The 27607-nt window shown below is 39.3% G+C and overlaps 5 protein-coding genes across 13 annotated transcripts in view; 3 read left to right on the top strand and 2 right to left on the bottom strand.

Moving 5' to 3' along the window:
- The first annotated feature begins 1193 nt into the window (after positions 1 to 1193).
- On the top strand, positions 1194 to 4802 carry LOC116847815 (zinc finger protein 148-like). The gene is made up of 2 exons (XM_032823213.1): positions 1194 to 1740; positions 2850 to 4802. Exons 1-2 carry the CDS (start codon positions 1368 to 1370, stop codon positions 4166 to 4168), a joined length of 1692 nt encoding a protein of 563 aa, XP_032679104.1. The 5' UTR covers positions 1194 to 1367; the 3' UTR covers positions 4169 to 4802.
- Positions 4803 to 5020: 218 nt separating this feature from the next.
- LOC116847814 lies at positions 5021 to 10677 on the bottom strand. The gene is made up of 8 exons (XM_032823212.1): positions 10526 to 10677; positions 10217 to 10377; positions 7929 to 10103; positions 7682 to 7844; positions 7434 to 7594; positions 7137 to 7350; positions 6140 to 7015; positions 5021 to 6047 (listed from the first exon to the last, which is right to left on the bottom strand). The coding sequence occupies exons 2-8, from the start codon at positions 10301 to 10303 to the stop codon at positions 5143 to 5145; spliced, it is 4581 nt and encodes a 1526-aa protein (XP_032679103.1). The 5' UTR covers positions 10304 to 10377; positions 10526 to 10677; the 3' UTR covers positions 5021 to 5142.
- Positions 10678 to 11363: 686 nt separating this feature from the next.
- On the top strand, positions 11364 to 12700 carry LOC116847830 (eukaryotic translation initiation factor 3 subunit H). Its single transcript, XM_032823249.1, has 2 exons — positions 11364 to 11787; positions 11880 to 12700. Exons 1-2 carry the CDS (start codon positions 11525 to 11527, stop codon positions 12625 to 12627), a joined length of 1011 nt encoding a protein of 336 aa, XP_032679140.1. The 5' UTR covers positions 11364 to 11524; the 3' UTR covers positions 12628 to 12700.
- Positions 12690 to 15140, bottom strand: LOC116847831 (NAD-dependent protein deacylase Sirt4). 2 transcript variants are annotated; one of them, XM_032823251.1, is made up of 5 exons: positions 14079 to 15140; positions 13677 to 13953; positions 13518 to 13581; positions 13299 to 13367; positions 12690 to 13223 (listed from the first exon to the last, which is right to left on the bottom strand). In XM_032823251.1, exons 1-5 carry the CDS (start codon positions 14122 to 14124, stop codon positions 12882 to 12884), a joined length of 798 nt encoding a protein of 265 aa, XP_032679142.1. In that variant the 5' UTR covers positions 14125 to 15140; the 3' UTR covers positions 12690 to 12881. The 2 variants fall into 2 exon arrangements, with proteins under 2 accessions (XP_032679142.1, XP_032679141.1); XM_032823250.1 differs by having other exon boundaries at positions 13299 to 13581; positions 14079 to 15137.
- Positions 15141 to 17465: 2325 nt separating this feature from the next.
- Positions 17466 to 27607, top strand: part of LOC116847803 (eukaryotic translation initiation factor 4E transporter-like) — a 14232-nt gene continuing 4090 nt past the window's right edge. Inside the window, exons 1-15 of one of the 8 annotated variants that reach the window (XM_032823196.1) lie at positions 17466 to 18847; positions 20646 to 20743; positions 20944 to 21017; positions 21114 to 21381; positions 21563 to 22462; positions 22574 to 22925; positions 22998 to 23128; positions 23231 to 23311; positions 23396 to 23569; positions 23649 to 23900; positions 23989 to 24178; positions 24300 to 24371; positions 24628 to 24903; positions 26382 to 26552; positions 26734 to 27138. In XM_032823196.1, coding sequence (XP_032679087.1) covers positions 18631 to 18847; positions 20646 to 20743; positions 20944 to 21017; positions 21114 to 21381; positions 21563 to 22462; positions 22574 to 22925; positions 22998 to 23128; positions 23231 to 23311; positions 23396 to 23569; positions 23649 to 23900; positions 23989 to 24178; positions 24300 to 24371; positions 24628 to 24903; positions 26382 to 26552; positions 26734 to 27138 — 3661 coding nt within the window. In that variant the 5' untranslated portion in view covers positions 17466 to 18630. Of the gene's footprint in view, positions 18848 to 19475; positions 20422 to 20645; positions 20744 to 20943; positions 21018 to 21113; positions 21382 to 21562; positions 22463 to 22573; positions 23129 to 23230; positions 23312 to 23395; positions 23570 to 23648; positions 23901 to 23988; positions 24179 to 24299; positions 24372 to 24627; positions 24904 to 26381; positions 26553 to 26733; positions 27139 to 27345; positions 27469 to 27607 lie in introns of those variants that run through there. The other 7 variants (XR_004378823.1, XM_032823194.1, XM_032823197.1 and 4 more) reach the window with 7 other exon arrangements.

Raw genomic sequence — 27607 nt, 5'->3', positions numbered from 1 at the left:
ATAATTAAATATAATATGTTACATATACTATAGCACTTCTAATATTATAGCATGTTCGACTGACTCTGAGTTAACCCACTCTTGGTTATTCAGTTTATTGCTACGTTTATTGGTCGAACAAACACTTATAAGCTTTATAATTGGCTAGTAGAGACTTATGACGTCATTAATTGCTCTCGGAGCGATTAACCTAGGATCAGTCGAACACGCTATGAGGTAAGCGGACAAAATCCATAAAAAAGAGGGGATAACGTTGGCAACGTTCAAAAGTCTCTAGGATTCATAAATTTATTTCTGAAGGTTATAATTGTTGGACGTTATGAATAGCGTGAACTCGTGGCAAGTGAAATATTTTATTGACGTATTCAATAAAATGTTTCACAAGTTTACATTAAAGAAAGAGCTACATGAAGGTTTGTTCTTTCCTGAAGAACTTCCTGAACTAATGTGCATTTGTATAATAAATTAGAGTGAAACAAAATATACTTGTTTTAATATCTCTTTTTTACTGATAAAATGGCGTCTAAATGCGACTTATAACTTTTTTGATTGACTTATAAATACATCTAGAGACACTTTCATTGACAAAAGAAAGTTAAAAGATTTGATTGCTGGACTAGTATACATTTTCAGAACTTAGGGCCAATTGTTTAAACCTTTTGGTAAACTACATGACAGTTAAATCATATATCTGTCTCTATCCAATTTGAAGAAAAAATGAAAACAGACATATGATTTTACTGTCAAGTAGCTTACCAAAAGATTGGAACAATTAATGTGCTGCTTTGCTGCCAGTTCTTAAATAAATTTAAAAAAATTTTTTTAAAAGAGAGATATACAAGTAAGATTTGATGGAAATAAGATAAGAGAGAACTAGTTTAGCAATAGAAAACAGATTCCAGTGCTGGGATTCTGTATCTCGTTATTGGAATTAACGACAGTTTCGTTATCGTTACGCAGCTTTTCTATACCGTAGAAAAGCTGCGCAACGATAACGAAATTGTCGTTAACTCCAATAATGAGTTATAGAATCTCGCTACAGAATAAAGACCACAAACCAACACCCAAAGAGATGCTCTCTGCTTCCGCGGTGGCGCCTCCATCGCCACGCCGATGGAATGCGCACGCGTCAATCCTTCTCTCTGTTCCCATGCATCCTCGTATATTTTGGCGGTTTTTATTAGTTGCACGCGGCACGCGTATGCATACCGCGCGGCGGCAAAGAGGTCGCGCGCGTCAGTCAGCCGCCAGCGGCAGTTGCTGTAGTTGTGTATCGCGTCGTACTGCGAGGTGTCTGGGATCGTGTGAGAAAGCGTGCCGCGCGGCGAACGTGAGTGAGGCTACAACGGCGAGACGACGGTGACGGCATGGAATCACACACACCGAAACGGGGATCACATCCCCCGACGGAGGTAGACCATAGCCCACCACCGATGGCCGACTCGACCCTCTACCCGTGGACCTGGAGCGAGGAAGCGCGTAACGTGAATCTGAGCCCCGGCAGCTCGTGCTCCTCACCGGAGTACAGGGAGCATGGTATAGCAGCTAACAGAGGCACGGACGCCAAGCACTCGCACACCACCGCTGTGGAAAGTCATCGGCGTGGTCGGCCGCGCGCTGACGCTCTCACGAATCTCATGATGCAGGGCAGCACGTCGCCAAGCAGCATCAAGTGCACCTTCTGCAACCGTGTATTCCCGCGCGAGAAGAGCCTGCAGGCGCATCTCCGCACTCATACAGGTGAGAAACTGCGTCGTCGGCGTTCTCACGGAGCCCAGCGCGCGACAGTGCATCGCTGTCCGACGCCGGCGTGTCGCGGAACCGTACGATTTTATTCAATGAACGCGAGAAAACCCCGCGCGACGGTTACACGCGTGTCTCGCGCGCGCGCCCCGCTCCACTCTCTTTCTCTCTCTCTCTCGCGCGCGCGCGTCCCGCCAATCGCCATCATGCCGCGCTTTAAATACTTAAATGGCCTGAGTCTCGAGTTGCGTTACGCACGCACGTTACGTTACTTACGTATGTACGCAGGCACAAATCGCTGCGGCTGGAGGCCGAGCAAAGCTCGCCTGTTACGCGCGCGAAATTACAGCACAACGCGGTGTACGTAACGACTGGGTCGCGCAGAGTCGTTAGAGGGGTTTAATCGGTCGAGAGAGAAAGAGAACAAGAGAGAAAAAGAGAGGGAACGAGACCGAGGGTGTTGTACGCGTTCTCATCGGTCCGTTACAATACGAAGTTGCATGCTCTTTGTCTGTGGACAACAAAAGAACGATGCGTAGCGCGTTTCCGCGTTACGTTAGCGTCAAAAAATGTCTCCCCTGAAAATGTCAGTATTGTTAGTATTTCGTTCTATTTCTTTTTGTTGTTCTCGTAATTAACGGTATCAATGGAGAAATTTGATATTCGAGTTCTATAAGATATAGGGTACAATAGTCGCATTGTATTTAATTGTTGTGTTTAATTGTTGAAGTTCAATTTAATCCAAGTTCTGAGAATTTTGTATGACAGTGTAATCAGACCATAGGGTAGGAAACTAAAGTAATAAATTATAGAACAGAAGACTAAAGCAACTATTTAATACACTATTAAATGGTTATAAATAAATACACTAAATGATGATCGTACCTGTGAGAATTCATCGCTGCCACTAAGCAAGTTCAAGTTTAATATTTGTATTAAAGAGCATTGATATCTGAATTATATATAAACCAGATTTTTTTATGTTTATATGTGTCGAGTGAATCCACTAATAAAATCAATAAAGATGGATAAGATTGGTTTTGATCATGACATATAAAATATAATGAGAGAACTGTTTGATAAATGTGAAATATATGTGATTTTAGGAGAACGTCCATACCCATGCGACTATCCTGGCTGTACAAAGGCCTTCACGCAATCAGGACAGCTGAAGACTCACCAACGACTGCATACAGGGGAAAAACCATTCTTATGCACCGAACAAGGTTGTGAAATGAGATTCACTCATGCTAATAGACACTGCCCTGAACATCCCTATGCCACGCTCACAAGATCAGACGACTTCGTGCTAAAGCCAGTGTCTGAGAACACAGAATTGCCACATGATGTGACTCGATGGTTAGAGCGTTATAAGATGTCCAGGGAACGCGAGGACAGAACACCGACCGGGAAGAACGAACGGAAGAAGACATGGAAGAGCACCGTCGAGAACCACAGGAGGGTAAAGTCCAGGAAAGGCTTGATGATGGACACAGCGGGCGAACAAGAGAACCTCGATCGCAAGTCAAATCAGCGGCTGTACTGTGAGGAGAGTCAAGACAGTCAGGAAGAGAGCCAAGACGAGGACACGACGGAGCCGTGCGCGATACTTCAGATGTCCGAGGACGAGGAAGTGCCAACCGTCAAGTCGGTAATCGCGCCATTGAACATATCCTTGGACAGACTACAACCAAAGAAGCGATGGCTACGAGAGGCTTGCCTGGAACAACAGCTGGCGAAGCCTTTGAACTGGGACGTCAAGTCCGACGTAATGTCCATATATAAGATTGACGAGAAGCATTCGTTCAACGTGTGTGCAGAGCCATGCGGGTTGCAATGGAACGTCACATTAAATGCGCACAACAAACTGACGGAGCCAATAAGCACACCATCGGATACTTCCTATGACTCTCCTTACGCCTATTACTGCGATTACATGAATCTGAACAAGGAATCTCTAAAAACGATCAAACAAGAGAACACGTACGTCGCGCATGCTCTAAGCCAATCAGCGTGGCCGGACTCGCTGGATGGTTCGAATAGTTTGTTACAAAATTTACAGAAGTTTGAAGATAACATTGTTGCTGCAGACACACTATCTAAATTAGATCAACCTTATTTGGACATACAGCAGTACACCCACAAAGATCTGGTCAAGCCTCATATCAACGAGAACGAGACGAGACCCACAGTGCTGATGTTAGCCGGGAGTTCGAGTAACGTCAACAGCAAGGAGACTACTGCAAAACTGCCTACGATGGACGCTCAGAGAGCGGAAACGAAAATTGTGAAACAGGAGGACAATACAATTGAGTTACCGATACAAGACAATAAGACATGGCTAGGTGCTTTAGCACTGATGGAATTGGCGAAGATGCAAGAGGAGTCAACCGAACCCCGGAGTCTCAAGTATGACGACTCCTGAATGACATTTATAGCCATTTATAAACTGTGATTACCGTAATTGCGGTTACTGTAACTTTGTTATTTTTATACGCAGGAAGATAAATAAAAGTTCCCACACCCTCACACACCCCATATAGAGACATGGTAGACTCTTGTCGCTGGACGATCGTACAAACGCAGTTTTTTTACTGTGAAACACATTTGTTTTCTTTTGTTGATTATTGTTGCTCTTAATTACGGTCATTGTTCTTAGCATGAATAGTTTATTTTAATTTCAATATTTTTTATCTGAATTTTTCGTTTCGTACGCTTACGTATCGTATATACTTATGGGATCAAAATAATTATTTAGCAAAAATAATTATTCTTGATTTTTTCCTACACACAACGTTTAAAAGTTTCGCGAAACAAATGTGTCTCATAGAAAAATCTTATTACTTTTATCTTGCATAATAATCGCTTTTCACATGTCAAATGTTCATCGATTTGAGAGAGTATTGTAATAAAGTTTTGTTTTTTAGCTGATAACACAGAAGCAAGATGTTCTGTTTGTAATGCAAATGAAAGGCATGTTACAAATGTATTTTTCTCTTTACAACGCTGCAGTTTATTGTTATGAATTATTATAGGGATTTGTGTGATACTTATGTTAAGAATAATAATAAATTCTTATGAGAAGAAAAAATGTCGAAAATGTTGAATTGAGTTTGTAAAGTATTTAATTGGAATGAAATTAGTTACTATTTATAAAGTATAATAAAGCAAGAGATAAAATGAGATCCCAAAGTTAATTTTCGTCCTATTAGAAATAATTTATAAATATATGAAATCTCTATACAACTTTTACAAATATATTAAAACAACACACACATTCTTGATCATATAATATTTATATTTTTATTAAAAATAGTTGTGTTATTATATCCTTCAAAAATACAAAAATGTTTTTTATTATACGTTTTGAGGAATACATCATATTCTACATTATTGTCTTCATGATGACTTCTCCTTGGCTTTTCTGAGACTGGATCTTGTCCTTACACCAATGACTTCGTTATTTGTAAGTAATTTATTAGGTCTACATTGTGTAGTTTTACTTACTGATAATGTACTTGCATTGTCTGTACTTTGTTTCAGTGTTTCAACAGTAAGTGTAGTCAATGATCTTCCGTCATTCTTCTCTGAAGTCTTCTCATTTTGTACTGGTAATCCATTCAATGTTTCCACTTTTGAATCAATATTTACATCTGTCTCTTCACTAATTACCAAATCCTTTAGTAATGCTGTAGTTCGATTTACATTTTTATTATAATCCGCAACCGTTAGTAGTTGATTCGTTGCTTTAACTTTTCTGGTTCTTCGCGTTGCACCCGAATTAATTTTCAGCTTCTCCATTTTCTCTATTGATTTCTCTAAATGTCCCATTGTGGCAGGTACTTCTTTATCCATTAAATTCGTCGAATTTAGTTTTATGTCTGGAACTGAAAATACCATTTTATCTTTCATCGATCTCTTGTCAATCTGTGTGTTACTGTTATTTTGAGTTTTATCTTTTGTTGACTTCGTATCTATCGGCACAGATTCTCTCCAAGTAATGGAACTAGCATCATCCGATAGATCTTCTTCGAAAATTTTTCTTTTTACTAATTTCTGTTTAACTAATTTAGGTTTTTTGGTTGAATGTGCGACTGTTAATAATGATGCATCATCTTCTTCGTCGTCGCTTAAATACATAAGCTTATCCAAGTTCAAAGCCACTCGATTCTTCTTACGTCGGACTGAAGCTGGTTTTTTGACGTAATGTTTGTGCATAGACGGCGTGATACAAGCATTCGAATTCGACAAAGCTTTCGCATACTTGCTTACATCGATATCACATGCTTGAGGGACCATAAAATCTGCAACGCAGATATTATATAAATATAAAAAAACGTTACACGCTCTCAATATATATATTACAAAAAAAATTATAGACATTGGAGATACATACCCGAATAATTTGGGGCCGCCAACACAGTTTGAAAAGCGCTATTGAGTACTACTTCTTCAGCCAAGATGTAGACTGGGTGTTTCTCCAACTTATATTTTCGACATATATTTATCGCCAAATTAGCAATGTCGGGCGCATTTTGATGCCTCGACGTTACATTGGCTTCCAGAAAATAAGAGAAATCAATCAGCAGTTGTACATAATCGGTGATATATGATCGTGCTTGCCAGGAAAATCGCTTCACACCGATTTCATCGCAACTTCGGCTTCCTGGCAAGACAGTCTCCTCTTCTCCAAACAGTTTCTGTCGTATCTTGAAAGCGCCGTAAAAGTGATCAAGCGCCATCGTGTTGTCACACTGCAAGGCGTACAACTGTGCTCTGATGTAGGTGACTGTGAACACTAAGTATTGATACGACATATTCTCGCACTTGTAGCAACTACAGCTTTTATGCAACACGAATTTTGGCAGGTCAAAAACTTTCTTTCTAAGTACCGGCGAAGCGTCGCGCTGAGGCACATCTCTCACGGGATCCACCATTCTTGTAGGTGACACCGTGATATGAGTGGACGCATCAAAATTTGGTTGAGGTTTCATTGACAATTGAAACGTTTCGAAGTCCAACATATGCTCGAGGCCTTGTAATTTCACCTCGCAATCGTCCAGTTTTATGCGCGACAAGTCGATGTAGCATAACGACTTCAGCAGTTCAGCGGTACGCATCACAGCGCCCAAGCTCTGCGCCGACTTCACACGTCGTACCAAATGCGCGCTAATTTCGCGGAATGATAACAAGTGGTTTACTCTCATGGACAAATTGACTGTTGCAGTGAAAAGGACGTCGTAACTGAAGAGATTTTCCACTTGGTTTCTACCTGGAAAGGATTGCTTTGTGTAAATAGTTGAATAACTTTCATGTTTTCAGTTTCTCTAAAATTGACTTAAATAAAAGCTCTAAAAGCGAATTTATCAAAAATAAAATCCATTTATACTTACATGTTTTCATCGACAAATCATGAGACAAATTAACCATTGTGTATAAACTTTCTACAATATATGAACTATAATCCTCGTGTTTTGTATTATCTCTATATAAATTGCAATTACATATAATGGTATCTAAACTGAACAGATATACAGATGTATTAGTAAGAAATGAAATTCCTGTAAGATTTCTGGCGTCGTTAAGCAATTTCTTAGCGTCGTCACACTAAAAGAAAAAAGAAAGTATTAAAATTGATGTTATGTTTAGTAGAAGAATAATTTGTACATTTCATCATACAGATACAATACCTTGCCACATTGAAAATAAAAATCCGCTAAGCTTATCCAAAAAATAGCAATGGCTCTAATTATATTTCCATCTTTAGAGTTTTTGTGCTTCATAGCATATTCCTTAGCAGTGGTAATCCAATCATAATTGATTTGCCTTAATGAAATACTACGACCTGTAACTACAAGAGAACGGAACATTAGTTTATTACAATTTGAAAGAGGAAGAGAGAATTTTTTTACTTTAAAGTATAAGCATTTTAACATACCATAAATAATTGTACAATAATCGTCAATTTTTGATGCTAATTTATGTGCTAATTCCCATGCCTCTTCTTCACACTTTTCATGACGATAGAGTCGGCAATATTCACCAAATGTGACTAACACACGTAGTATGAGATTTGGTTCCCAATTTTTAATAATTTCATTCTTTTGACAGTAAGACATTTTTGTATAATTAGTAAACTGTAACGTTTATAACAATTTTGTAGTATCTAGTATATAATAACTTACAAGCATCTCGCACTTTAGCAGCTTATTCCATTTCTTCAAACATTTTTGCAAACTTAGCATAAGACTGGAATCCTTTTTGATATTTAACATAGTGTAAGCTGGTACTATAGTTGGAGATTTAGTCTCACGAACTTCTGGCAACTTGGGAGCATACAATGCAAATTTTGTATTCTCCATTTCCATAAGAGTTTGCTTATTCATTGTATGCAACTCCTCCATGAATGTAAAAAATGCTAAATTAACTTCCAGACATAGGATAGCTACGGAAATTGATTCGTCTTCTTTCAAACGCGATATAGCTTGCTCATGATATTCCAAGACCGCACTGTTATGCTCAGAATCTAATAAGTAGTGTCCTAACAATAGTATCATGCGTACATATTGACTATTGGTTGGTTTTAATTTCTTGAATTCCTGCAAAACCACTGACACACCATCTGCAAATGCGATTTTCGCCTCCAGTAAACTTCGTGCTTCGTGCATACACAACTGAATGAGATCATACTTGGAGAAGTCAATTGTGAATCCCATTTCACTGATTCTGTCCTTGTCGTCTCTCAAGCATTCCAGCATAGTTAGTTTTGCAATCTTTTCTGAAGCACATTTCTTCTTTATATTTATCCACATATCAAAAGCTTTTGTAAATTGTGTATCATAAGTTAACAAGGCATTCAATGCAGATGCAGCCATAGCTTCTCTGTACATTTTATTAGTGTAATGTGTGGCGCATAGTCTGTGCAATACGGTAAAAATAGGATTTTCGAAGCTCAGATAGTTTAACTTTGATTCGACTCCTTGAAATCGGAAAATGCAAGTACACAATAAGGAGAACAAATGCACACTTTCCTCGTAAACATGTTCAGATACTATAGCCATATTATAAATTAAACCACCACACGTAGTCCATAATTGTGACCAACGTTTGCATCTGTATTCTTTCATTTCAGAAATCAATGCTACATTCTGTTCCAAAATTTTTCCAGCAAGAACACACAGCTTTTCTGGCAAAGTTTTTGTAGGAAATTTACTTAAAAAATGTATACATCTGCATTTCAATATTATTGTATTATACAAATCTCCTTTAACTGTACATCTTTCATCCACACACACCTTACACTTATCTGATACATCCTTCATAAAAAATACACTCATATGTATAATTAATTTTATTGTCTCCAACATGATACCAGTATCAAGAAATTTTTGTTTGTCAATTTTTATGCAAGTTTCCCAGTATATAAACATGGGTTCAATCATTTCTGCAACTCTAAGTGCATTCAACTTAAGGCTCTCTGTATATCCATATTTTTGTGCCATTTTCTTGTCATAAATAATAAAGTCTCGTATACTTTTGGCACTGTCATTTGTAAAATTTTCTGTTGGCATTAAAAGTATCACGCACAAGCTTTGAAACTGTTGAAAACACTGATAACATTCCTCATCTTCCATCAGGAGATTTTTAAAATAACTACATAACTTATTTAATATTTTTACAGCATACTTTATACGAGATATATTTATATTCTTACATATTATGTGACATATTATACGTAGTACATAGCAGTATATTATATATTTTTCATCCTTATTTAAACACAGCCGTGCTTCTGTTAGATGTCTCAACATATATTTGTAAAAATCATCAAAATACACATCCTTTCCTTTGTCAATTGTTGCCATTTTATCTATATGTGTACTTATCCTCACAATTAAGTGCTGTGTGTAATTTTTATATGCAATTTGTATCATCTTCATTTCATATCTTATGATACTTTTTAAGTCATTATAACTCTCTGTGCTTAATGAGTCAGTAGCGAGAGAATAAATATTGTTTATTGGAATGCGCCATAAGGATGCTATTTTTGCTAGAAGTCCCATAGTATCATTTTTAGGACTGTATAAATCTCCAGGCTGTAAATAACAGCAAATATCTGCTGCATCTTCGTATAAGTTTAAGGAAATTAAACAGCTGATAATATGGTACAAACTTATGACATAGGTTTTATCATCAGGTACTTCAATCAACAATGAGCAAAGCAGTTTAGCTAATTTAGCAATTTTTTTCCCAGTTATTTGGTTTTGTTTATTGCATTTGTCTGCTGTATGAGACAAATACAGCAGCAACTTGAAAATGTACTTGTTCAATTGGGCATCCGGTTGGACACGAATATTCATCTATAAATGTATCAATTAATATTTATATAAATTTAGATACTTTAATTTATCAAAGATAAGATTGTGCTTATAAGAAAAACATATAACAAAATATAATTCAGTGGAAAACATACCTGAATATCTTCTAATACTTTTTCCAACTTCTCTGATTCTATCATTTCTATCCATACTTTAATTTTCTCTTTCATGTTATCCATCATTTATAGTATAAAATTGTCGTTTAATAAAATTTTTCAACCTTTTGTAGGAGTAATACCCGTATTGTAATACGGCACTGTAATACACGTACGTTTAACGTTACATATATGTGGAAAGAGAGCCGTTTTTAACGGATGTAATTTCAAACTTCTAATTCATTTAATTCTTCAGATACTAATTATATATAATTTGAAATATAATTTAGTTATTTTTCAATTACTTACTTTAATGAGTGTCAGTTGGAAACAATGATAAATTAATTGTTACAATGCAGAAATAAAACGCACAAGTAAATCTTATCAATCTTGCTTTAAAGACACCAATCAAATGATGAAAGTAAACTGACGTAAACACACTGCCTACTTTTCGCGGGTCTCGATGGTTGTGTTTATAGTAAAATGAAGAGTTTATGGAGGATTCACACTGCGCTCGATTGCAATATGCGACGTCCAATCTATACTTGTCTGTTCTTTTTATGTCTGTTTCTACCAACTTTAGTTAACCGGCTGGTTATTCCAATGAAATTGACCAATCGCATCTGTTAATTCTGACTAACGAGAAATACGATTGGTCAATTTATTTAGGATAATCAGGCACTGACTTGGCGCCTCACTGTGATTGGTCCATTAAGAATCGGCAGTCGTAGTCGGCAGTCGGGTCGGCCTGTGCAGTCAGTAGTCTGATACGGGCTTATAGCGTATAAGCGTCTAATGGCTCTCGCAGATCAGCGCGATTTGCGACGCGACACGCGATATACGATGCGCGATATCCAATGAGCGTACAGCTTTTCCGGAATACCAATACGCTCATTGGATATCGCTCGTCGCATATCGTGTGTCGCGTCGCGCATCGCACTGATCTGCGAGAGCCATAAAGCGAACGCAGCCTTTGCTCCAATTATTCAAATAGCAATCTTCAATCCGTTAGGATAACGTATGGGGATAACCTTTTCCTCCGGAGCCATTACAGAACAGAACAGAATCTTCAATCCGCAATCCTCAATCTCCAATGCGTAGTCTGATTCCGGCTTAAAACAGATAAAAAATCTTCCTAGAGAATAGAGAATTCCGTTTCCGGAACTTGCAGTGACGCCATGACTCGGACTATCTTTTCGAACTAACCTCTTAAAATTGACTAAGCATCGACGCACACACGGTGTGTGTTTCGCTTGTAAGAACTACATTTTCTATAAGTAGTTAATAATCGCGACTAATTTGTGAAAAATGGTTTCGAGAGCGACATCGAGGAGGATCCCAGAAGTAGAGCCGCGTATAGATTACGTGCAATGCGATGGATTAGTGGTAATGAAGATGGTGAAACATTGCCATGAGGAATCTGCCAGCAATATGGAAGTTGCTCAGGGTGCTCTTCTAGGTTTAGTCGTGCAGAATCGTTTGGAAATTACGAACTGTTTCCCGTTTCCCAAAAATGACGAGATTATGGACGAGGAGGAATATCAGCTTGCCATGATGCGAAGATTAAGATGGTAAGTGTCAATGAAGGAATTAAGAAAAATCTTTGTAATTGTCTTATAAGTTAAGAATATTATTTTTTCACTTATTAATTATTAATCCAAAGGGTGAACGTTGATCACTTCCATGTCGGTTGGTACCAAAGTGCAGATGTTGGGAACTTTTTGAATTTATCTCTGTTAGAGTCACAATATCACTATCAAACTTCTATTGAAGAATCAGTTGTGCTTATATATGACACAGCTAAGTCTGCCAGAGGTTTCCTGACTCTCAAGGCTTATCGACTTACTCCACAAGCCATACAAATGTATAAGGAAAATGAGTTTACCCCTGAAGCTTTGCGTACCTTGAAGATTGGATACGAAAGTCTTTTTGTTGAAATTCCAGTAGTTATAAAAAACAGTAATTTGACGAATATCATGATGTCAGAGTTGGACGAGATGATTCCTGAGGAGCAGGGTACCAAGTATTTGGATCTTGGAACAGCTACTGTGTTGGAGAACCAGTTGAGATGTTTGATGGATCGAGTGGATGAATTGAACCAAGAAGCTATGAAGTTCAATAGATATCAACAATTGGTACTTCGGCAACAACAGGATAAGAACAGACTCTTGGCCAAAAGAGCTCAAGAGAATGCTGTCAGAGCTGCGAAGGATGAACCTCTACTGCCTGAAGATGATATTAATAAGCAGATGAGACCTCTGCCGGTTCCACCAAGATTGAATCCGATGATAGTTGCTGGACAAATTAACACTTATAGTGAGCACATTTCGCAATTCTGTGCTCAAAGCTTAGCAAAATTATACATCACTCAAAGTCTTCAAAATGCAAAGGAAGCAAAGTCTTCCCATTAAAAAAACTTTATTTATTTGTAACGTTTGAAGAACTATTTGCATAATTAAATGAAAGAAATATGCAATTTTTCAACAAGAGTGTTTATTGTATCCTTGATTTTGGTATCATTAAAAAACGTATATACATGATATATATTATTAATAATATATATTAGAATACATGTAATTCCTTGATAAATATTCTCTTCAAATTCAACAATTGAATAAGTGACTATGCACACAAGTTACATTTAAAAAATTATTTACACCTATCATTATCTCATTAAACTGTTTGGAATTTGGCATTGCCAAACTTTTGGTAAAATATCTCCACATCTTCCCTCCACTTTCAAGTTTACTAATTCATCGGCTCTAGTTTTGCCAATATTTATTATTGCTATTGGTTTATTGGCATTGATTGCTTGCAATACAATTCTGTATGCAGAAAAGGTACTAAGACTTGTACCCAAAATTAGTAGAGCATCCAAATTCTCTACATTAGCTTTCACATTCTGCACTATATCATGTGGCACATTATCACCAAAAAACACAATATCTGGCTTCAAAACACCCCCACAGTTACCACAAGCTGGAACATTAAAGCCTTCTACTTGTTCCTGTCAAATGTATTTTGTTAAAAAGATATATCAGAAATTACAAAGAGGTACATACATATGTACTATATATAATACCTGTGATAACTCTACATCTCCATCTGGTCTTATCATTTGAGTTGTTGCAATCATAGATGGATTAAGTTCCTGGAAAAGCTTTTGAAGTTCATATCTACATATTTTATGATTGCAATTAAGACACATCACTCTGAATGCTGTTCCATGTAGTTCTATTATCTTTTTACTTCCTGCCTTTGAATGTAAATTATCTACATTTTGTGTAATAATACATCCTACCTTTTCAAGATATTCCAAATCTTGTAGTACTATATGTGTAACATTTGGTTTGAGAGATGAAAACCTGCAAGAGTATAACTATTAAAAAATGTTAATTTGTTAACTTCTACTTGCCACTTTCCCGAATAAATGTGTTAATGTAAAATGTAAAAGATAAACCTTGGCCAACCAACAAAATTTCTGGCCCAGTATCGTCTTCTGGTTCTTTCGCTGTCACAAAACTCTTTATAGAGAACAGGTCTACGATCGCTACGTGCATAAAGTCCGACTTCCGCTGATCTATAGTCAGGAATACCACTTTCTGTAGATATTCCTGCTCCGGTTAATATGCACAGTTGATGATGTTTGTTAATAAATTCTCTCAGTTTCATTACATCCTCTGTTTTTACTGGATTACATTTTGGAACAAAGGCAAGACTCGACTTATACAAATGCGCTACAAAGAGTAATGATATTTTGACATATTTCTCTAGCTTTTTCTGTGGTATCAATATTGTTGTTTAATTAAAAAAAACAAATTTATCTTTATTCAACATTTATTCAACATAACATTACACTTACTACATAACATGACTGATGGAATAGTGCGCGTAAAAAAATTTCGCATTACGATAAATAAATTAAATAGTCTATAGACTTTTTATTTTATTTTGTTACAAATATTAAACGTATTTTTTTATTCTTAAATTCTATGATTTAATAAAACGCATAGCAATTGATAGGTTAAATGACTCCGTTTCTCTCTTTCTCTCTCTCTCTCTCTCTCTATGGTTCCAGGCCTGTACTCAGTGGCTTTTTTACCACATATGAAAAAAGACTATTAGGAAAATGACTCCGTTGAATTCCGCTTGAGGTCACTATGATCTGCAAATATTGGATGCGTTCAGCGAACACAACAGTTGCACAACAATTGAGCAATTCGTCAATGTAAATGGTCTAGATTTAGGGATCTAACAGTAAGAAATAATAATTGCTGATTGCTCATTGAGGATGCAAACCCATGCAGCGGAATAGCGGAGCGCGAAATGAGAGCGGAAATCATAAGCGGAAACAATCATGAGCGAAAACTGTGGAACGCTCGTGATTCCGCTCTCGTTCCGCATTCCGCTGCATAAGTTTGCACCCTGAGCGCTTTTTCCGCTGAATGCACCCATTGGGCGCATTCAGTAGAAAAAGCGCTCAGTGAGCAATCAACGATTATTGGTTCTTGCTATTAGATCCCTAAATCTAGACCAATTACATTGACAAATTACTCAACTGTTGTGCAACTGTTGAGTCTACTGAATGCAGCCATTGTTAAAATTTGACTGTGAAACAATTGTTTTGTTCTTTTTAGTTGCACTGATGGACTAACGCAATAAGTTAGAGTGAGAGAAAGTATATTTGTTTCACTCTAACTTATGGTACTAATTCAGCAATGCAGCTAAAAAGAACAGATCATAGGTCTGTTTGTCATTATTTTGAAGAACTTCTGAACTAGTATAATAAAAAATTTTATCTTCAATTCGCAATCCTCTATTTAATGAGATTGGCTAATGAAATAGGAATTCCGGGTCATTTTAAAGAAGAAAAAGAAGCAATCCTCTATCTCTCAAGGGACGTCTACATTGGAAGTAAATAGCAAGAAGTAGGAAGTAAGAGTAAGAAATTGACCAACCACAGTCGAATGTGAGAAGAATAATCAACTATGATTGGTCAATTTTTATTCTTACTTCCTACTTCTTATTGCTTACTTCCAATGTAGACGTTCCTTATCCCGTAGTAACACGGGTTTAAGAAACATCATATTTTATTGTACGGATCATGATAGGTTAGTTTCCTTAAAAAAATAATTATTTAAAAAAAATAATCGACTGTGGTTGGTCAATTTTTGCCTATAGCTTATGATTTATAACTTATTGTACAAGGCCCATTATACATATATGTATTATTGCATATATACAATATGTGATTACGCAAGTTTGTCTAGATAGATTAATGAGTTAACTTCAATTAAAATAAATAGTAGAATAGTAATAAAGTAGTAGAACCACACAGGTCTCTCTTATATCTTCTGAATTTATTTTTACTTTTTACTAAACACTTCAATATACAGGGTGTCCTGCGTAAGATGTGCCAAAAAAAAAATATAAGTAGAGCAGATAAATGAACAAAAATTATAGAGGTCATTTTTCAAACAACCACGTAAAATTTCGAGATATTAATTAAAATGGTTGGACATATCAGAGCGCGGCGACGAGGCAGGCGGGACATATGGCTCGCCGGCAAAAAAAATGGACGATTGCTCGCGAGCCTATCTTATAGGCCAGAGAGATGGACCGTTTGGTATATGGAAATGGTAGCTCCGTATGTGCGTCCGTGCACATGTGCGCTCGTCAATTTTCTGACACCCTGTATAAGGCGATTTTTGGCGATCGTTTGGTACATGTACCTGGTTGTCATTAGCCTAATTTACATTAAACATTTAATATATGTACTAAATATATGCACAATATAAATGTCCAAAATACAATTCTAGAGACTTCGCAGAGATATCTGGATATCTCTGGAAGATATTTTAAATATCTGTGCTGTATAAATATTTAATATATATATTAAATTTTTTATGTAAACTTGCCCAATAACAACCTGGTACATGTACCAAACGATCGCCAAAAATCGCCTATATTGATGGTTGAAAAGATTGTCTGGTTTTTTTGTAATTTTAGGAATCAATTCTTTTTGTCCAATGGAAGAATTTATTTTTCAATAAAAGAGCTTTCTCAGACAAGAAAGATAAATTCCGAAACTTACAAAAAACTAGACAACTTTTCCGACTACGGATATATAGAAATACACTCGTCCCCTTAGCCCGAAACTGACTACTCGCTGAACTAGGCTACGTTCGGAAACACACACTGTGTGCACACTACTAGACGATAGCCGTTCGGAAACACTCAGGCCAGTATTGGGTGCGTTCAGATTCCCTACCCGGGTGCACTCTATTACTAGAAACACTATAGTATATGTTACATATACTATAGCACTTCTAGTATTAGAGTGCTCCCGGGTAGGGAATCTGAACGTACCCATTCATAGTCGAATCTTATTTCAAAATCGTCTTAAGTAATGTCTTAAGATGCGGCTCTGTAATTGGTTCATGACATCTTAAGACAGTACTTAAGATGATCTTAAATATAAGATCGGACTATGAATACCGGTCTCAGTGTGGCTCGGTGTGCACTCATGTGTATCGTTCGGAAACGGAGAGAGAGGCACATCGTGTGCCACCAAACCACTCGACAAAAAAGCGAGGGAAGTCGATGTGAATTAGTGAATTACTAGTTACTACGTCGTATGGTTTGTTCTTTTCAGTTGCACTGCTGAATTAGTGCAATAAGTTATGGCTACTGCACACAGGACGCGGTAATGGTTGTCGCGCGGCGAAAGTCCTTGCGACAGCCAATCAATATGTTGTTTTTCCGTAAGAGCTAGAAGGTTATTACGTAAAGCAGCATATTGATTGGCTTTCGTGCGAACTTCCGCCGCGCAGCAAACATTACCGCGTCCTGTGTGCAGGAGCCATTAGAGTGAGAAACGATGAAGCTGAAAAGAACAAACTAATAACCTTTTCGTTATCGCATTACTTCACAGTATAGAAACAGAAAACAGAGAACCCTAGTTTACACTAAAAGTCACACTGAAAAGCGTTCGGAAACACTCGACACACGTAGGCACACGGTACCCTCACTACTTTCCCACTGAAATCACAAAAAACACACGATAGAGTGATGTTTTCGAACGCAGCCCTAATGCTCCGTCTATATATTCATATGCCGGTGGTCAGGATCGACCAATCGGCCGTCAAAGCTAAAGGAATCGCAATATGGCGTTACGCGATATTCGGTATTGAGCGCGCGATTGGTCGGTTTCTCCGTGCATACGTTCTGCGCGCTGCGAGTCGTGTGTCGGATGTATACAATTGGTTGGTAAATCCTTATCGGTGACATCGTCTCTTACATGTCGTCCATTTGTTTCTTTCGCGCTCCAGAAACTCGTGCTGCAAAGCTGCATCTCCTCATCCCGATCTCCTCGGTAGGGAAACGCACGTTGCGTCGAGGTAATCGCAGTGGCAACGAGAAACAACAGCAGGAAGTGGGGATCGTGCGCCATTTTCTATTTTTGCATAGCCAGCGCGAGCGACAGCCAAGTGCCGTGCGTGTGTGTACGAGTTTTTTAGTTGTGCGTGATACAGATCGATGGACTAACGACGATCGGCAGCGAGGGAAAATCGCCACGGATTGTGACTGACATGATTGTTTTCTGGTGACACATGCTGGCAAAATCGTGTGATCGCGTACCCGTCGAGCCGCCAAGCTTGTATCCGTTCGTCCAGCTTCGCGTGTAAACTTTTTCAGTACCCCGTAAACATCTCTTTCTCTCCCCGTTTTTCTCTTCCCCTCTCTCTCTTTCTCTCTCTCGCTCGCTCTCTCACTCACTCATTCCTTGCTTTTCCCCGCCTCCCTTCTGCCGTTTCTCTCTCTCTTTGTCTCTCTTTCTCATATATCCTCTTCCTTCCTCTCCTCTTCCTTCTCATACCTTCATTTCGTTCAACACTTCGTCAAAACGAGCGAGAGAAGTCACACTGCCCTGTCGAGGCTTTGTCGATCGCTAACCGTGCTGTCAAGACTTGTAGAAAGGAAAAAGAACCAGTCTGTGATATTAAACAGTACTAAGCAATATATACATATATATATATATACACACACCATATATAACTAGGCGTGTGTCTCCTTGTGCGCGTGTATGAGTGTCAAATAAGTGAGCGAGCGAGCGAGCTTAGCCAGCGGCCGCGCTCGCGCGCACATACTCTCTCTCTCTCTCTTTCTCTTTTGTGTGTTGTGCAGTGTGTATTTTGTGTGTGTGCGTGTATGCTCGTATCGCTACTTCGTGTGTAGTGCATACGGGCACGTAGATAGATCGAATAAAGGATCTAAGAGGATCTAAAAAAATCGAAGAAAAGACAACGGGATCAGAGTCCGCAAGACGCACTTATCCACTCAGAGGGTGAACAAAAATCGACGTGACCAACAACAGCAGCAGCAGGAGCGTCGGCAGCGGCGACGACGACGCGATGTCTTTGGAGCCTGTGACAAGTGACAAGCAGCCGCCGTCGTCGACGGCGACGGCGACGGCGACGACGACGACGACGACGACGACGGCAACAACGACGACCACGATGACGGCGATATCTACTATTACGATCACGGCGACTACGACGGCTACGAACACGATGACGACGACGACTACGATCACAGCGACAACGACGATGAAGAAGAAGAAGAACGAGGGTATGTTTAGCTGATCATATTATCTTATTCCTTTTAAAAAAATAACACATTTTCCCTGTTTACTTTACAAACATTACCGTGTATCGATCACGGTTCCGCGAGATCTCGATTCTCTCGTCGGGGATAACCTTACGCGACGCTGCACTTCATCCCCGTCGTCAAGAATAGATTCGTTCTTGCCTATTAACGTTACAACGCGGCGCTTTCTGTGGTCCTAACGAGATAACCTGTTCATCATCGAGCATCGGGAGGGGAAAAAGGAATGGAAATTGAAAGAGAGCGCAGATTAAAACGGACAAATCCGTTTGTATGTATATCGCTTCCGCACGGCGAGACCTCGTTGCAGGAGAACGTGAACCTCGCCTGTCAGCTGTCAGTCGTGGCATTTCCATAACTGGCAGCATCATTTGACGATATCTCGTGGAGTACTCTTCGATCAGGTGCACCGATAGGTGACCAAAATTGTGATGTTGCATGTAGTCAGGATAATCAGCAGGAGTCAACAAATCGGGAACTAGCTTTTATTCGTGTTTGTGGGACGATTACAATCTCGAGAGGGCTCCTTAGTGATAAGAATCAGTTAACGTTTAAAGTGTCTCGTTTTAGCCAATCAAATATCCGTTTGTCTAGGATCTGTTCAGGTAGACGTTGATTGGTTTGCCGGATTCTCTCATCTTGTCCGACGATAGTTTGAATTTATCAGTCTGCACTGTACCTTCTTACCCAACTGTTACTTACGTTTCTACAGGACCGAGTTGCGTGAGTGATATAGCCAGTGGACACACATACACACACACATACATACACACACACATTTATAGAAAAAGAGAGAGAAAGAGTTGTTATTTCAACAGCAAAGAGTCATCTCGTTGACGGATATCAGTTATTCCACAACGTATATTTAAAAAACCGGGCGCTGTTCGACATTTCTTCTTTTCACGAAGAGGAACGGGAGAGAGAAAAAAGAGCTTGTTGTCTTTGAGTCTGCCGAAAGGATACACCAGTGTCGTCAGAGTTACTTTTCAAAAGGCCAATCAAAGAGGGAACAATCGATTATTCCGATCCCGTCGGTATTTTACTGTCGAGTCTCGAAAGGGAAAGATTTTAACGAATTTTTCTATTGGGAGAGAGGATCTCTTTTCTAATTGACTCACGGACCGAAGTGTATCCGTGAACGAACTTGAACGGAAATTCGTTGCCCGTTTGCCCTTTATCTGTTTGTTTACATTCGCACCGAGACAGTCGCGTAGAGGAAACAGAAGTGCGACGGTTAGATCGAAGAAAGAGAGAGAGAGAAAAAGAGAGTTGAGACGACCTGACGCAGGACAGAAAAGACTTTTGTGTGTCGTCGTCGTCGCGTGCGCGCGCGCGCGTTTAGTTCCTCGCTAAAAATATGAAACTCTACACCACCAATTGCATTATCGGCTCCAACTGGTATCGGCGACCGCGAAAGCGTCCGTTGGTTGGGCCGACCGGGTCCCCGTTCTTAGACGCCACCTTGGTCACGCAGACCAGGTCTTGCCGGTGGTACCGGAAAAACAAATCGGTCAATTCTCTGAAACGGGTGACTTTCCGTAAGTATGACCTCTCGTTCTGCCGGGCTTTCCCGACTACCACGTGTTCTCGGCGGTCGTCGACTGAAAATCACCGAGGCTTAAGTCGCGCGCCGCTCTTGGGCGTTTTCACTTAAACGTCCTGAATTCACACGAATTGGATCTCACGGTGCCTCATGATGTCGCGAGCGTACAGTTTGTTTGTGATGATAATGCAATTATTTGATTTCTGTTGCATGTTACAGGAGATGAAGCGATTATATCGATGTCGGTAGCTGGGGAGGTGACTGACGCTTCGATCATGGAAATAGGCCGTTCTAGACCTCAGTTTCAATATTCTCGGGTAAATGTCACTCTCGTAAATATTATTCAGGCTTTTTCGCCGCGAGTGCTCGCGAAAGCCCCCTGTCTTCATCGACATATAATATTACGTATATACATATATATATAATTAACATTTTATATACGTAAAATATTACATGTCCTTAATATTACATGTAATATTATATATCACGTGTTACATCATAACGCTTTTGTATTCAGGAGGAACTGATGCTGATAAAAAATCTGCGATTATCCAAACGTAGGCCTGCATTTTTAGACATCGCTTACAACAAGTACGTTAGCACGGTTTAATTCGTTTGTTTGTCGCGTTGTAACTCGTCGTTACTCTTGCTGATCAAGACTTGTTTTTGATTGTTACGCTCACACAGCTCACGTGGCGTCTGGGATCCCGAACGTTGGCATTCGGACAGAAAGCGCAGTGATACACCCCCGAAGGAAGAAAAGACTGGACGTGGTGATCAAATCACTGAGAATCATAGTAAGCGACGTAACAACGGCGACCCACGGGACCGAATACGCAAGGAACAAGACGGCATCGTTTTGAGCCCGCAACGGAGGAGCTTTAATTCAGGCTGTTTCGTCAACGTGAATCAGCCGTCGAGTCGGCGTCCTGAGAGCCCGATCGGGAAAACGGAGGTAACACGCTCGTCCTACCATAGATTCTCTTTATCGAAAAGAGAAAGATACAGAAAGAAAAAGAGATAAAAGCACGTCATTATTTATCTCCGTCTGCACTTCTTCGTGTGTTCTGTTTATAAACACAAACGCACACGTACACGCGCGAAATCATATATAACAAAAAGGAAATACTTTGCAGGTCAGCCATCGAGAACCCGTTCGTCGAATTGGCAGCGGGAGAATTCTGACGCGGGATATATGGGACTTTAGGCCCGAAAACGAAAAGATCGAACCCGAGCGCGCGGATTACGGCTTCAGGTCGGGTGCCGGCGTCGGTGGTTCTCTGCGTGATCGTGACAATCGAGATAATCGCGATGGGAAAGAGCGAGATAGTATTATACGGGACAGGGATCGCGACCGCGACAACCTGCGTGACCGAGACGAGAGATTCGAGCGGCGATCGTTCGGTCGGGATTATGGGGATCGCGAGAGGGAACGCGACCGCGACCGGGGAGTGGAGCGTAATGAGCGCAACCACCAGGTTCAGGAGCGCGACAAAGATCGCGGACGTGATAAGAGATTCGGTAACGATCGTCGACGGACTTACAGTGACAATCGTGATACGGACGAGCCCGAGTGGTTTAGCTCCGGGCCAACGTCTCAGCATGACACGATCGAGCTGAGAGGCTTTGAGGATATCCCGGAGGAGAAGGCGGTCAACAGCAGCGGCAATACCAACAATAGCAAGAATAAGAAACAGACTCTCGCACAGAAAAAACGTGCCAAGAAGAACGCGACGGAGAAGGACGATAAACCAAACGAGAACTCGTCCGGCCCGAAGGGACGCAGCACCCCGACCGCCATGGATCAGTCGATGAATGCGATACCGGCGCCGCATTCCCCGATTTCCGAGCAGGCCGAGCAGTCGTCCATCACGCAAAAAGAAAATGAAGCTAGCGAGAACACTGTGAACGAGCCGATAGCCGAAACGACGGATATCCCGGCCGCTAATAAGAATCAAGAGGGTTCGCATCCCGATTTCAACCTGGATGAGTTCCTGAAGTCCGATACATTCCCCGGTGTCTCAGGATTGTTGACGGTGAATGTCTCGCTCAATTTTTCTGAGCCGTTGTGTTATTCCTTGAGAATATCTGTATAATTTTGCTTCTGTGTGTCAGACTACTCTTAAATAAATCCTCTTTATTCGCAGAACGGGGTTGGCTCAAATGGCGGCACCTGTTCCCGCTTCAGTCAGTGGTTCAAAAGAGACAGTCCGGTTCAACAGGCGGATAGTCGTAGAGCTTCCATACATGACGAGTTATTGAACAATCTACTAAACGATATCACTGAGCCGAACATTCAAATACCGTCGGTAACGGAATCGAACGCCTACTTCACTCCAATTTCTCCGGCCAACACGACAAGCAATAACAATGCTGGTACAACCAATGTCAAACTACTCGAAATGTTGCATCGTGGCAACAAGCCAAATCAAAATGGCCAAGGGGACGCGGTTAACACGATGGCACCTTTGGTGAAGAACTGCACCATTAAAGATTTGGGTAAGACAGGCGAGATCAGGCCACATAAAGGCGGATCGCATAAGCATGAAGGATGTGGACTTCTTTTAGAAGTTGGTGGAAAAGTTGTGCACAGTTTGGAAGAATTAGAAGCACGCATGCGGGGCGGCGCTCCTCCACCTGCAACCTCGACTGAAACGCCCCGTGTAAATAAGACTGAGGACCTCTCTGCTTTTAAAAAACTGGTACGTCAATGTACTCAATAATATGTCTCACTTAAAAACTCGAATTACTTGCGAGATTCTAATTTGTGTCATTAAATTAATGCCATTATGCGAATGATTTAGCTTGCTCAAGTAACCGGAGGACAAGCTGTACCTGCAGCTAACGGACCTATTGCGCAGAAACAACCTGTGACGTTAATGCAGGTAAATTTGAATTCCTTATTATTTTACATGAGCACGCATTTGCACATATAATATCATCTGTTTTTTTTATTGTTATTTTCTCAGCTATTTAATTCCCAACTAAAGCCTCAACCACCGATGCCGCATCAGCAACACCCGGCGATTGCGGAACCAATTCATACTTCAACGTTCAATCATGTCGGTCCTCTTGGCCCTGCTCAACATTCGCACCAGGCTCAGATGCAACATGAGAATCTAATCAAAGTCTTGCAAATACAGGTATAATATGACTACTATTTATTCGACTTGGCTAACACATCGTGAGCTTTTGGGAACGATACATGAACGTTGTTAATAGCAACAGCAACAGCAGCAGCAACAACAGCAACAACAACAACAACAACAGAAACAACGACATTCCGATATGCTGTCAATGATGATGGGTGGTCAACGAATACTGGGTATGAGTCCTGTACCAGCGGATATGCAGATGATGTTAAATAATATCCCTTCAAGTCAGGAGCTCCTACAACGGCCGGAAGCTCAAGCGATTATTCAGGGTCTGCAGCAAGGAGAGATCACCAGGCAACATCTCATACAGCAGTTGCAAGTGAGTTCTCCACTATATTCTACAGATATCTATTGCGGAATATCTAATGTGAGCAACTATTTTATAATCAATCGCATTGCATCGCTAGAATCCTGTGATGCAGCATCGTCACCGAGAAGTACTAGTGAATATTTTGAAAATGTACGGTGGTACTACACCACGTACTGCGAGTCCGCATTCACATCCTACAGTCCCCACACCGCAGGATCACATGCTGCAACAGATGCTGTATCAGCAGCAGCAGCAGCAACAAAGAATCCCATCTCCCATGAACAATGGTGAGTCGTTCTGCATAATTATTATTTGAAAACAAAATAATTTCCTTTAAACGACAATTAAAAAATTGAAAGCTGGAAGTTTTGCCAAACTGAATGATCTTGTATCGTGTTTGGAATGCAGCTTATTGTCCACCTCCAATAATATCACCAAATTTGGCAGCTAGTCCTAGTACTTTAACAGTACAGCATCCAGGTAATGTAGTAAATACAGTAAATCTCATTATATTGTTATTTTCACATGTTTTTTTACATGTAGAAGTAGTTTTAGTGGAAATTTACACGATGTATATATAAATATAAAACTTTCTAAAGTTACATGAAGAAAGTAAATGACATATATTGTAATATCTTTTATAAGTTGTCGCTCCTACAAACTATTCCTTAGATTAAAAAATTAAGAAAAATACATAAACTAATTCTAATATATAAAATTATTATTATGATAACAGTGATACCGCATAGAGTGCCGTCGCCAAGGGAAATCGTTATGCACACTCAATCTATAATACAAAATGTTTTAATCAAGAAAAAATTGGAGGAGCAGCGCGAGAATTACCGCAAGCGGCAGGATCAGCAGCAACAACAGCAACAGCAGCAACAGCAAGTTCAGCAACGCTCATCAAGTCCCGTTAACTCACCAGCTAAGCAAACAATGAGTCCAACGCCGCTTGCTTTCACTCCGACATCCGTTTTACGTAAAATGACCGCTGATAAGGAACCTGACGGTGCGAATCAATTTCATCAAGTAGAAACAACTTCCATTCCCACTGCAATCGATGGAAATAGTAATCATTCTCGTATTTCTCAAGATTGTTTAATCACACCTTCTGACAATCTATCTAAATTTTCAAATTCTGTCGATCAAGTGCAAAATGAAACTCTTAAAATGATTTTCTTACACTCCGTCATTGTCAATCGCACGGACAACAATACCACTGTCGATCCGGAGGAATCGGCTTTAAAGACCAAGTATTTGTATTCGTTAGAGCCGAAACAAGATACAGACAGCAATTTGAATGTTACCGTAACGAAGAAGGAAAGTGTTCTCCTCGATATTAACGCGAATGAAAGCGATGACACAAAGGTGGAAAAATCTAGCGTAATAGACGACGATAATGATACCAACAATAACAGCCTTATTTCCCTTGATGAGATACTAAAAACATCATCCGAGCAAGAAACGCTCGTAGACGAAACTGAGAAAGCAACAGCATTCGCATCATCAGACGAAATAGAAAGTCCATTAGAAAATATTGATTCACACAACACTACTCCGCTCGTAATCCACGAAAATGTTTAATGTCTTGCGCCGGGTGCATTTTGTGGAGAGAAAGTCTCATTGTCAAGTTTTAGAGTGCACATTGATATTTCATAAAATTCTTTCACAGAGCAAAAAAAATTTTTTTGTTTCCATTATTTTTGCATTATAATGAAGGGCAGCTATTTTGTTTTTCGCTTGAGTCTCGAGTGTAAATGCTTGGAGATTTATATCTCTGGTGTCTGACAGATGTTTAGAAGTATATTTTCATTTTATATGCGGAGATAAAAATTCAAGCACTTTATAAAACAAACTCTTCGTTTCTTAATATAGATTTACTACACTCTAATATCTCATATTGAAATAGTTTTTTTTTTTTTAATAATAAAAGGCCTTATCAATCCATCTTATACGCTTCAACTTTTCTTTTACACACATTTTCTCCTGCTATCAACATTCTATTACATTTCTCTCATGCATGAGTTTATATATACCTTTAATTCTTTCAATTATGTTTTGCTAGCTTGATTTTTGTGCTTTCTAAAATTGCATGCGATTATGTTTTGCATGAAATAAATCTCTAATATATAAACAATAAGTATATATTATTGTAGGACTATTACAGTGTAACAAAAAGTGATCCTTGTATATATATAAGATAAAATTTCACATAAATAATATAATAGAAAGATATTTATATGATATATATAGATAAGATTTTACATGATACATATATTTTTCAAGTAAAAACAATATTTAGTTCGTAAATTTACAAATTTAGCTTTTTATTCGAATTCTATAAAAGATATTTATCTATATGACTAAATGTGTCATTAACAATCAAATCTTTGACATCATAAAGAAATTGGCACCGATTCTTTAATATTTTTAATAACGTTTTTTCTAAATTTACTCAAGATGAAATTGTTTTGTATCTAAATACAGGAAGCAGCAATGATCCATCAAAATTGTCTACACAAAGTCAGGCTTCTCAGATGCAACAAATGCAATCTGCAGTTCAGTTACTTACACAGGGAGTTCTCCCGAGACATACCACGATGCGACCACAATCTGCTCAATCGACATGGTCGAATCCATCGCTTAAGCAACACCCAGGTATGATTTTTTCCATTTTTCACAACGTTGTATCGAATATATCGTTCTTTTCTCTCTTATGTGAATCCCATGTCAGTTATTAAAATAACATAGTCGGTCAGAGAGTAAATACTAACTAATCAGTTTGAATTTAAGGTCAAAGCCATTGACAAAATTATTTCACGAAAAATTTAAATTTCAGGACGACCTATAGTGAAAGGCGGTAAAGGTAACAATACCCCGAACAGCACTCAGTTCCAATATACGGGAAATGCGGAATTTCAACAACCGCAACAGCATAGAACGGCCTCGAATGTGTACGGCAATCCGGCACGATCCAAGCACACGATGGCCACTTCCTTGCCGCATCACAATGTCTCGCAATACAATGTACCACAAACTTCGATGATGAACCAGAGGTCAAATTCCATAAATACCCAAATGAAAACCCAACAGCAAGTCTCGTCGCATCTTGCCAATTTGCAGCAGCAATCGCCGCACGGGGCTGCTAGCATGCAACAACCACCGCAACGAACTGCTGTAAATACGCAACTTGCAACGAAGATGCAACTTGTTGTGAACCAAAACTACAGTTCCAATCGCACAGGTAACGATTCGAAAAAAGACATTGAACAGTTACACAAAGTATTTAACAGTTTCACCAATTATTTGATAGTTTCATAAATTATTTAACAGTTACAAATTATTTAACAGTTTCTAACTAAATAAAATTCTCATCTTCAACTCTCGTGAGAAAAAATATTCGCTGAACTTATACTCTCTCTTTCTTTTATTATCTTACGTTGATTTTCAGGTGTTTGTCGTCTCCCAAATCAAATTGCATGCAATGGTCTTCAAAAATCGGAATAGCAAGCTTCTTTTATTAGCCCCTTCGTTTAACTCTGTCTTGACATCATTTACGTTTGGATTACACTAAGTAAATAATCATCATATGTGTAAAAATATGATTATAAGTTAAAATACTTTACGGTCGGCATATTAGAACAACAGATTGTACATATACCATTATCGACAAATTCTCTCTCTCTCTCTCTCTCTCTCTCTCTCTCTCTCTC

This window comes from Odontomachus brunneus, unplaced genomic scaffold (assembly GCF_010583005.1).
Source record: "Odontomachus brunneus isolate Ranch 3 - 2012 unplaced genomic scaffold, Obru_v1 Obru_scaffold_083, whole genome shotgun sequence".
In the NCBI taxonomy this organism is placed as follows: domain Eukaryota; kingdom Metazoa; phylum Arthropoda; class Insecta; order Hymenoptera; family Formicidae; genus Odontomachus; species Odontomachus brunneus.
Note: the sequence above shows the minus strand (reverse complement) of the source record. Positions and strands in the feature narration are given on the sequence as shown.